Source organism: Balaenoptera physalus, assembly GCF_965194825.1.
Source record: "Balaenoptera physalus genome assembly, chromosome: 4".
NCBI classification, from domain to species: Eukaryota; Metazoa; Chordata; class Mammalia; order Artiodactyla; family Balaenopteridae; genus Balaenoptera; species Balaenoptera physalus.
This window is the reverse complement of record NC_138891.1, coordinates 77,456,641-77,468,786: the sequence shown is the minus strand read 5'-3', so window position 1 is coordinate 77,468,786 and position 12,146 is coordinate 77,456,641. Positions and strand designations below refer to the sequence as shown.

General features: G+C 44.8%; 1 protein-coding gene across 2 annotated transcripts in view; it reads right to left on the bottom strand.

The window, feature by feature from the left end:
- The window catches only part of ADCY5 (adenylate cyclase 5), a 173,198-nt gene that overhangs the window by 86,052 nt on the left and 75,000 nt on the right, over nt 1–12,146 (bottom strand). For both annotated transcript variants that reach the window (XM_082460949.1, XM_082460950.1), the window contains exon 2: nt 1–150. In XM_082460949.1, the coding sequence (XP_082317075.1) occupies nt 1–150 (150 nt within the window). The remainder of the gene's footprint in view (nt 151–12,146) is intronic.

Below are 12,146 nucleotides of genomic sequence, written 5' to 3'. Positions count from 1 at the left end.
CTGCTGCTGGTTCTCCCGCTGCGAGTGCAGCCGAGCCTGGATGCACTCCCGGGTCTCCTGGAAGGCCTGTCTCTGGGAGACCTCAGCCGGGTAGTGGGTGCAGACGCCCACGATGTTGGTGCAGGAGAAAATGAGGACATTGGAGACGAGCTGCAGAGGGAGAGACGAGGACACGGAGCTCAGGCCTGGAGCAGGCACCAGGCACTGGAGCCCCAGCCATGACCCTCCCAGGCCCAGAGCTCGGAGCCCCCAGGCCCCACGGTAGCAAACGCACACCTAGCTGCCCGCAAACAAATGCCAAGGGCACCCACCCGCAGCCAACTGCTGGGAGTCGCCAAGTGTCATCAGTCAGGCTCTCTGATGTCCTCAGAGCCTAAAGCTTGGCTGGCCTGGGACAGAATATGGCCCTAAGGATGCTGAGTCACTGAATACTCATACTGGCTATGTCCACGGTACAACAGGCTAAAAGGTTAGGTGTCTTGGGGATGCTGTGACAGAGCTGTGTGTGTTGGGGGCGGCAAGGGCACTGCAGGGAAGGCTCCTTGAGGGGGACAGGGTTTCATTGTTTGAAAGTGCGACAGGGTCCACATAGGACAAAGGGCTGCTCTGCCACAGAGAGGCCTTAGCTGGCTCTTCCCCAGGGATCGGCTCCAAGCAGCAAATACTTGCTGAAACCCAGCGCTGTGTGAAGTCCTCTGGGGACTGAGGGAAGGATGAGGTCCCTGGCCAGCAGGGATCAGTGTCCACACAGGTCCCATCTCCTTCTCTGCACCAGCACCAGGGCCTCCTGACGACCCCACCAGCACACCTGCCGGCAAGCACCCACCATTACCCCCACTCCTCACGGATGCCCTCCTCTGTGCTGACAGAGATGTGTGTGGAGAAAGGCCACTGTCCCTCGGGTCACAGACAAGGCTGGAATTCTTTTGAAAGCAAAACTTACTGAAAAGCTAAGGGAAAACACAACTCAACCCACAAAAGCAGGGTTGACATAGCACATTCCAGGTCCTGGCAAACGTGCTGTTTGGTCAGAACTTCCCTTGGCAGGTACAGCTCCTGGGGTATCTGGGAAAACAGATCCTGGTCCTGCCCTTGCCTCAGGCCGTACCGGACAGAAGCCACACAAAGAGGCTCAGCTTTCTAGGCCTCAATCACTCCCTCCAAACATTTAGTTCTTAGTCCCAGCAGCAGAAGGGGAGCCCAGGCCGACCCCTGCACCTTCTGCTGTGGCTCTTCCAGCCCCCAGGAGCCCTGCATTGGTCTCTAGTCCACTTGTCTATTTGGATCCCAAAGAGCCTCCCTCTGGGACTTCAGCTGCCTGGCAGTGACTGGCAGCAGCTCCCACACTCTTCTTCCAGGGTGTCTCTGGACCTAGAAGTCCTGTCCTTGGCTCTGCTCTGCATTCTACCTGAAGGCTTTCCGCAGCCCAGCTCTGAGGTGGCCCTGACCTCCACCCAGGCTCTCAGGCCCAGAGCCATGTGGGCTCCATACCGGATGTGGTGCCACCTTTCCCTGGAGACATCCTATACCGTGTCTGTCCCAGTCCACGCACAGAAAGAGACTTTTCCTCTCCCATCTCAGTCTTGCTCTCTCCTCGGCTACACAAAAAATTCTGGTTTTCTGGCTGAAGGACACTGTGGGCTCCCCTCAAGCACCTCCTGGCTACCCTCCAGATGCCTCCCTGAGGAGCCTTCAGGGAAGGGGCAAACTCAGATTACCAGCTCCACCAGCTCTACCAACCCTGCTGCTCACTCACAGCCCCCCCACCCCAACCTCAGCCACCCCCGAATCCTACCACTGTCATCTTATGTAAACACACTGCAGAGAAAAACCCAACCTATTTATCACAAGCAAAGAAGACCCCTGCTCTACGGAAGCTTACAGTCCAGTTGAGGAGATAAGCGGTCAAGACTGACAGAGAACCAGCAACAGGAAGCAGAAACTGACTCATGCCAAGCAAGAGGGAGCGGAAGAGAGCACAGAGTGAGGAGAGACCCCTGGGCAGGCCCCGGCGCCCTGGGCCTGCGGTTAGGGGCATGTTTGCCGAGGCTGGCAGACATAAGAAAGGGCGTCCCTGGAGAGAGCATCCAGGAAGCTCAGGCTTGCGAGGTACTCAGGGTCCTTGAGTAAATAACCCAGGCTCTCTGATCCTGAGGGAAAGTCCACAGAGAGGAGATGGAGCTGGAAAGGCAGACTGGAGCCAGAATGAAGAGGCATCTGAATGTTAGGCTGAGAAGTCCTGGCACAATCCTACAACAGGAGCCACGAACACTGCTGAAGCAAAGAACGGCAGCATGAGCACACGGCTTCAGGAAGATTCATCAGGGGCAAGAGTAATGCAGGGAGTTGAGAGATGGGTCAGGAGGCTACCACAGAAGCCCAAAGTATGAGGGAACAAAGACCTACATGAGGCTGGGGGCTGGCAAGGCAGAGCTGACTCACAAAGAAGAGCCCCCAAGAGCAGGGAAGAAACAGACTGCAGCCTGCAGTATGAAGCAGTGCAATGACTGTGAAGGGAGACCCCGAGGACACACCTCCTGGACGTCGCTGGGGAGCACTGAGAGAGGGCTAAGGAGAGAGCATGAGATGAGGAGGTGGAGGCTGAAGGTGCAGACTACAGGGAATTCTGAAGAATGTTCTCTTTAGGGGATATCTTTTGAAAAGTGAGAGGAAGGTGCCAGACGATAAAAAAAGGAGTGAGGAGAAACTGGAAAGGAGAATATGAGGAGTTACCCTCAGACAGAATAATGCAGCATGATAATGCAATATGGCCAAGTGGGGTTTATCCCAGGAAAGGAAGGCTGTTTCAACATCAAAAATCAATGTAATTCACCATATTAACAGACTAAATAGAAAACCATATGGTTATTTCAATAGTTACTGAAAAAGTATTTGACAAAACTTAACATCTATGCAAGATTTTTAGTTTAATTTAATTTTATTATTTTTTTGGCCGCACTGTGCAGCATTAGGATCTTAGTTCCCCCACCAGGGATCGAACCAGCGTCCCCTGCACTGGAAACATGCAGTCTTAACTGCTGGACCACCAGGGAAGTCCCTATACAAGATTTTTTTTTAAACTCTTAACAAATTAGGAATAGAAGGGAAATTCCTCAATCTGATCAATGTCATATACAAAAACCTATGGCTAACATCATACTTAATGGTGAAAGACTGAATGTTTTCCCCTAAGATCAGGAACAAAGCGAGATTGTCCTCTCTCATTACGTGTATTCAACATCATATTGGAGGTCCTAGGCCATGCAATAAGATAAGAGAAAAAAATAAAATGCATACAGATTGGAAAGGAAGAAATAAAACTCTCTGTATTTGCAGATGACATGTTTGTCTATGTAGAAAATCCCAAAGAATCTACAAAACAGCTACCAGAATTAATAAGCAAGTTTAGAAATACAAAGATACTGATCACAGGAAACAAGGTCAATATACAAAAAAGCAACTGTATTTCTACAGGCAAGCAACAATCAGAAGTGAAATTTTTTTAAAGTGCCATTTATATATCACCAAAACTATGAAATATTTATCCATAAATCTAACAAAATATTGCAAACCTGTTCACTGAAAACTATAAAACACTGATGAAAGAAATTTTAAAAGACCTAAATAAATGGAGAGACATACCATGTGCATGTATTGGAAAACTCAGTATTGTTCAGATGTCAATTCTCCCTAAACTGATGTATAGATGCAACATAATCATAATCAAAACCCAACCAGGGTTTTTAAAAAGAAATTGACAAGCTGACTCTAAAATTTATATGGAAAAGCAAAACAACTAGCATAGCCAAAACAATTTTGAAGAAGATGAACCAAGTTGGAAGACTCACACTACTCAATTTTAAGACTGACTATAAAACTACAGTAATTAATCTAGTGCAGTACTGGCTTAAGGATAGAAATATAGATCAATGGAACAGAATTGATAGTCCAGAAATAAACCCTTACATTTATGGTTTGCTGATTTTTAACAAGAGTACCAAGACAATTCAATGGGAAAAGAATAGTCTTTTTAGCAAATGATACTGAGATAACTTCATATCCACATGCAAAAAAATGAAGTTGCACCTCATAACTCATCCATATACAAAATTAACTCGAAGTGGATCAAAGACCTAAACATGAGAGCTACAGTTATAAAACTCTTAGAAGAAAATATAGGAATAAATCTTCATGACCTAGGATTAGGCAATGATTTCTTAGACATTACACCAAAAGCACAAATGATAAAAGATTAAAAAAAGAGATAAATTGCCCTTCATCAAAGTTAAGAAGTCCTGTGCTTCTAAAGGAACCATCAAGAAAGTGAAAAGACAACCCGCAGAATGGGAGAAAATATCTGCAAATCACTTATCACACCTTTATTCTTGACAAATATACAAAGGCAACTAAATGGAGAAAGGATAATCTTCTCAACAAACGGTGCCAGAATAATTGGATACCCATATGATTAACTCAAAATATACAAAAATTTACTCAGAACAGTTCATAGGCCTAAATGTAAAACCTAAAACTATTAAACTTCCAGAAGAAAACACAAGACTTTGGGTTAGGCAAAGATTTCTTATACACCACAGCAAAACATGATCCATAAAAGAAAAGAAATGATAAATTGATAAATCAGACTTCATCAAAATTAAGAACATTTGCCTTCAAAAGACACTGTTAAGAAAATGAAAAGACAAGCAGCAGAATGGGAAAAATTGTTTGTAAATCATATATCTAATAAAAAGACTTGTATCCAAAATTCATAAAGAGCTCTCAAGTGAAAAATAAGAAAACCAACAACCCACTTTTTAAAAGAGCAAAATATTTAAGTAGACAATTCACCAAAGAAGATACAAGGATGACAAATAAGCACAGAGAAAGATGCTCAAAATCATTAGCCATTAGGGAAATGCAAATTTTAAAGAAACAATGAGATACTACTAAACACTACTAGAATGGTTAAAATAAAATAAAATAGAAAACGAAAAGAAAAGAAGAAAGAACTGCCAACACTGGTACAGGTAAGACTGTGCAGCAACTGGAACTCTCATACCTTGCTAGTAGGAATGAAAAATGGTACAGCCACCTTGGGAAACATTCTGGCATTTCTCATACTTATGCCTGCCATATGACCAGCAACCTCACTCCTAGGTATCTGTCCAAATCAAGTGAAAAGTTATGTTCACACAAAAACCTGTGCAGGAATGTTTATGGAGTACTACCCAGCTATAAAATGGAACAATCTAGTGATAACACACAACACGAACAAGTCTTAAACACATTATGCTGAGTGAAAGAAGCCACACTCAAAAGGCTACATACTATATGATTCCATTTATATGGCATTCTGGAAAAGATAAAACTGCAGGCACTGAAAACAGATCAGTGGTTGCCAGGAGGCAGGGGGAGAGGTTGACTAAAAGGGGCAGCAGGAGGAAATCTTTCCGGGTGATGGAGCTGTTCCATATCATGATTGTGTTGGTAGTTACACATCTATACGCCTCTGTCAAATCCACAGAACTGTACACCAGAGAAGCTGAATTCTACTGCATGTAAATTATACTTTAATAAAGAAAGGACAGGACTAAGATCCAGGAGGGACTAGCAGAGAGAATATGAGGAGCCGGCTGGACAGGGAAAGGGCAGCCTTTCCTCTCTCTGAGGCCAGAAAGAGGGACCAGACTCTATTCTGAGACATGATCTCCGAAGTAAATATCAACTGGCCGATGCTGTATCTCAGTACTAATCCTCCTGACCTCTCCTGCTGTAACCTTACTCCTCCTGCAGCCAGAAGGCCAATAGCAACAGACGGAGCAAATCCAGGTAAAATGACGCGCCGTAACCCAATAGGGTCCAAATGGCTTGGCTAAGCTTAGCATGCCTCAGTGTTCCTCTCTCCCATTCACTAAACACACAATGGGGGGAGCAGGAAGAGAGGGCTGGGTATGAGAGAGGGGTCTTGAGCAAGGCCCCATTGGGAAGGGTGATTTCAGCAAATTGGACCTGAGAGTGAAAAAGAGATTAACACATCAAACAAACACACACACACACCACATACACTCACACACACACACGCCACCCATCAAAAAAGCAGGAATCTGTGTGCCAGGTTTTAATAGATGCTAAGGCCACTGTGCGGACACTAAGGTTATGAATGGAGAGGAAACGTCAGTAAAATCTGATGGAATTCTGCTTACAGCCTTCCAGGAAGGAGTTTGTAGCTTAAAAATGATCTCACACCTCAGGCACAAGGGTCTAAATGCTGACCAGCTTTCTTCTCTACTAAAAATAATTATCAAATATTGAGCCCCTTCATATGTCCTTATGTAAAATACTTAATTAGTAAATAATAGCAGGTATCATTCACAACAAGTAAGCAAGGCCTAATTAAGGGTTTGTTGGTTTTCCTTGTGCCGACCTCACAGGACATGTCCAACCACATGGAAGATGCGTGTGTGTGTGTGTGTGTGTGTGTGTGTGTGTGTGTGTGAAGGGATACCTACATTACACCAGATGGAGTAACAGGGACACCTGACAATACAGCAAACCTCAGCCCTGGCAGTGGCCTCAGCATTTGCTTTTTAAAACCAGGCCTGCATATGGTTTAGGTCTGGGAGGTCCCAGGACCACACCAGGAGAAAACCCCGTGAGTGGGGAATGTTTGGAATTCTGGTCTCCTAGTGGAAACCCAGAGGAGATGCCTAGGCATATGTACAACTCCGCTGGCATTTCTAAAACCCCAGCACTTCAGAAACCCAATCTTTGGCTGTCTGTAGGCTGCAGGTTTGATTTGGCCACAAGTGAAGTGACAGTCCTCAGTGTATGCAGTGTCTCCATGGCAAAGGTTGAAAGGACTCCCAGCAGCTTGCCTTGGGCACTGCCACCCTTGCTGCCTCTTCTCTCTGAGTTTTCAGGGGGGACCCAAGGGCCCACTGCCATAGGCCTGCTACTAACCAGTCCTGAGAAAGGCACAAGGCAAAGAGGAATGAGGAATGAATGGTTTGGAATAGAAGGAAATTAAGTTGGGGAAGACCCCCTCACAGTCTGCTATTTTGCATGAATTCTGTTCTGGACAAGTCAGCTTGCCCTTGCAAGGTGGTTCACAGGGTGGATCTGGTGGTGGTGGTAGGAGATGGGGAATCAGAATTCCCCAGGGAGCCAGATTTGGTGACTGGGGAGAGGGGGCAAGATGTTCAGTTATATTTGAATTTCAGATAAACAACAATTTTTTTTTAGTATAAGTATGTCCCATGCAATATTGGGGACATACACGACAAAATTATTTGTTTATCTGAAATTCAAGTTTAACTGGGCGACTGTATTTTCACTGGCAACCCTAACAGGGAGCCCTTTCAAACCTGCCCTCTCCCAGCTCTGACACCACCCGCCTTGGCTGAGCCCCAGCACACTAAGGGTGACCCAGCTCCCACTCCAGCCCACTTCCTCTTCCAGATCCTCTTCCACCCTCAGTGGCTCCTGCACAGATAGACTACAGTAATTCCTCTTCACATCAGGGCCTGAAATCACCCCACTTAAGTGCAAGTCAAAGCTGAGATCTAATTTTCCAAATCCACCCACCTGGACCCAGGGGGCTAGACCACCTCAGGGCCCTGGGGGCTGAGGACCAGCTCCCCAGTACTTTGCAGCTGTGACCTGGGACTCCAGCCTTAAAGACAGGCAGTTTACAAACACACAAAACTAGCAACCAAATGAGTCCCAAATAAAAGGAGCTGACAAGCAGGACAAGGGTTCCTTCTGCCTGTCCCAGATTTCATTTCTCCTGCGTGGTGCTGGTGGGAAGCTTGGGGGACCTTGGTGGAATCCCATTATGATGTAAAATAAATCAAGGAAGGATAATCTTAAATTATATACTGAGAAGGCATATCAGCAGGGTTTCTTGTATACTGTACCATGCTCGATTAGGTGCTAAATGGCTTTTTAAAAATATTACATATTTTAACTTTTTTTCATCATAGTGATGCCTCTTTTAAAATTTTTCCTTTACAGAGAATGAAGATTGCTGTACTTGTTTCGGTGATCAAAGCCACATTATCTCTGCCTGAGGGTTCCTGTGATGAGGTCCTCTTTCATAGAGGTGGCTGGTCCATCTCAATGGCTCTGGACAAACAAGACCAGAGTCTCCACTCACTTCATTCTTGCTAGGCTTCTGCCCAGGTGGCACCCCCTCCTCCTCTCCATTCCAGCCAGGATCTAGCTGCTCAGTGCTTGTCAATCTCTCCTGCACTGGAATCCTCTATGCAACTATCCTCTATGCCAGAGATCCTCATATCCCCTTATATCATGACACTTTCCTGCTCAAAAGCCCACCAGTAAAATAAAGCCCACACTCTTGTGCTGGTATTAAGATTCTACAAGTCTCATTGTGGGCCACATTCCCCTTCTCCTCACTACCCCAACCATATGGGCTACTCACTGCCTCTGGCAATACCAATCTACAATATGATTCTAAAAGTACAATGTTTGGGACTTCCCTGGTGGCGCAGTGGTTAAGAATCTGCCTGCCAATGCAGGGGACAAGGGTTCAATCCCTGGTCTGGGAAGATCCCACATGCTGTGGAGCAACTAGGCCCACATGCTTCAACTAATGTAGCCCGCGTGCTCTAGGGCCCACAAGCCGCAACTACTGAGCCTGAGTGCTGCAACTACTGAAGCCCCCTCCTAGAGCCCGTGCTCCGCAACAAGAGAAGCCACCGCAATGAGAAGACCGCGCACCGCAACGAAGAGTAGCCCCCTCTCGTCACAACTATAGAAAGCCCGTGCACAGCAATGAAGACCCAACGCAGTCAAAAATAAATAAAATTCTTAAAAAAAAAATAAAGTGTGCAATTCAATGGTTTAAAAAAAAGTAATCTATAAAAGTACGATGTTTATTTAATACAATTTTACTATTATTAAAAACAAATCAATAATTAGCAGCTGCTTAATCCATGTTTAGGAAAGACAACGTAGATTAAAATAGGAAAAAAGACAAGTATCTAGGAATGATGGGGGTCAGCAATTTACAGCCTTCAAAACACCTTCACAGGTAACATTGCATTGCATCCTCATTGCATCCTTCTAAGATAAGCAAGTTGGGTGGCATCACCCCCTCCTGCTGATGCGGGAACTAAGGCTCGAGGCAGGGGCCTCATCGGCAGTCACACAGCAAGGCGGCGGCAGAACTCAATCAGATTCTCATTCCGAGTTCAGAGCTTGTCCTGCTCTACTGTACGAAGCTGTTATTTATCCCAACTTAATTTAGGTCCACTTTTGTTTTATTCTATTTAATAAAGAAACACTCGACTTTCTTTCACCCTCGTCCTAAGTGCCCCAGGCCTTCTTCATAGATCCTGGTCACATAAGATGCTGCAGATTAGGGCCCTCCTCCCAGCTGCTGCCTCCAGCCCAGCTCTCTCCCAGGAACTCGCCACTGCGGGTGAGAGAGGCCCATTGCCTGTCTTGTGAGGCCAAGCCTTACCCTCGTAGAGTGTCCTTTAATTATGTTTTCAGCGAGATACAATTCATATACCATAGAATTCATCCGTTTAGAGTATACAATTCAGTAGCTTTTAATGCAATCTCAAGGTTGTGCAACCCTCACCACTAGCTCCAGAACATTATTAACAGGCCCCCGAAGAAATCCCACACCCATTAATCCTCGCTTATTTCCCCCCGCAGCCCCACCCCCAGCTCCGTCAACTACTAATTTACTTTCTGTCTTGATGGACTTGCCTGTCCTAGACATTTCATATAAATGGTATCATGTAATAGCCTCCCGTGTCTAGCTCTTTTCACTTAGCATAATAGTTTCAAGATTCATCTCTGTTTAGCGTGTCTCAGTACTTCACTCCTTTTTATGGCCAAATAACATTCCATAGTACAGATATACCACATTTTGTTTATTCATCCATCAGTTATAGACATTTGGGTTAGATCTACTTTTTGACTGTTATGAATAATGTTGCTATGAACATTCATGTACAGCTTCTTTCAGAGACATCTGTTTTCAGTTCTCTTGGGTATATACCTAGGAGTGGAATTGCTAGATGTTATGGATTGAATGTTTGTGTCCTCTTCCCCTAAATGCGTATGTTAAAATCCTGACCCCCAGTGTGACGGTATTAGGAGGTGGGGCTTTGGGAAGATGATTAGGTATGAGGGTGGAGCACGCATGAGTGGGATTAGCACCCTTACAAAAGAGATCTCATGGGTTTTCTAATCTCTTCCACCGCGTGAGTACACAGTGAAAAACAATGAACCAGGAAGCGGGCTCTCACCAGACCCAAATCTGCTGGTGACTTGAACTTGATTTCCCAGCCTCCAGAATGTGAGAAATAAATGTTGTTTAAGCCACCCAGGCTATGGTATTTCGTTATAGCAAACTGGATGGACTAAGACGCTGGTCACATGGTAACTCTATGTTAAACATTTTGAGGAACTGCCCAAGTGTTTTCCAAAGTGGCTGCACCTTTTAAATTCCAACCAGCAGTGGCTGAGGGTTCTGACTCTCCACAATCCTCCCCAACACTTGTTTTGTCTGTCTTTTTTATTACAGCCATCCTAGCGGCAGTGAGGTGGTATCTCATTGTGATTTTGATTCCCTTAACATTTAAAGCAAATAGTGACAATAACGTGTAAGGTAGTTTACTCTGTAACTTAAACAGCTGTGCCTTTAGAGAGAAATGGCCACACTGTACACTTCATTTTTGTCATCTTTGGTCACTTGTTCCTAGGAAGACCCCAGACCTTGTGTACACAGCCAGAGAAAAACAACAGCTTTCATATAACAGTACTTATTTGAACAGGACATCCTCTTAATTCATTCAAAAAGCATTGACTAAGCATCCAGTGCAGAGCACCACGCTGGGGCACTGGGGAACCTTGACCCCGGCCACCCAGCCCCTGCCCTCCAGGACTCCAGGTCTGGTGGTGGAGGAAGGCATATGCACAGAAGCAGCTGAGAGGACACAAACTCTGCAGGCCTTGCAGTCGCTAACCCCAAGTCAGTTCCACAAGCGCTCAACAAATATGGCAGAGGAGATAATACTCTTACTATATGAAGTGGTTTATAAATTAACAAGGAATAAGTAAAATTTAACAGAAAAAATGGATAACGTAGATGAAGAAGCTTTTCAAAGAAGTAAAATTACAAATGACTTATAAACACATGATATGAAAAATGTGAACCTCACCAGTAAGCAAAGAAATACTAATGAAAACAATATTTTGCCTATTAAACTAGCAAAGCTTTTTTTCATGGTAATAATGATGGCAAGAATGCAATAGAAAAGGCACCATACCATCAGTGGGGATGTGAAGGCACAACCCTTCTGGAAAGCAATCTGGCCATGTGTATGAAGAGCCTTAAAAATGTTTAAACTCTTTGACCTAGATTCAGTCTCCTCTCAGGAATCTGTGCTACAGAAACTCAGTAGCTTGGGCAGGGCTTTATATCCAAGGAGAATTAGAAAACTTAAAAATGGGGAACAGATAAATGTTGAACAACTAGAGGATAGTTAAATAAATTATGGTGCTTCAAAACCCTGGAATATGTCAAGGCCTTTCAAATGTTTTATTTGAAGAAGATTCAACATCATGGGGAAGTTTGCAAAATATAATGTCAAGTGGGGTAAAAAGAGAATACAGAATTGCATATTCAGCATGATCCCAATCTAAAAATATATGTATGTCAACAGTGGTAGACTGTCCCTAGGTGGTAGCATTATAAGTATTTTTACCTTTTTCTTTAGACCACTGAATACTTTCCTACTTTTCTACCCTACGTATGAATCTTAAAAGAGAAAAATGATGAATTTATTTTAAAAAGAGGAAAAACTTACATGCTTTTACTCTGAGCATGGCAGGCTGAAGGAACTTCTTATCTAAATTGAAGAGATCAGAATTCAAATGCCTACAAAACCAGCCAGAATAAGTCAAATGGGAAAAGAGATTTGAACAAGAAAAAGAAGTCACGTCTGGGCAGTGGGGACCGAGAAGGCTAGAAGTGTCTGTAGATGGGACCTGCAGCGTGGGCAACATCCGGGCAGCCAACAGGACAGGGGAGGGGTGTCCAGCTGGCAGAAACAACCTGAATAAAGGGGTGGAGGGAGACAGGTGCAAGGCTGCCTGTGGAATGTGAG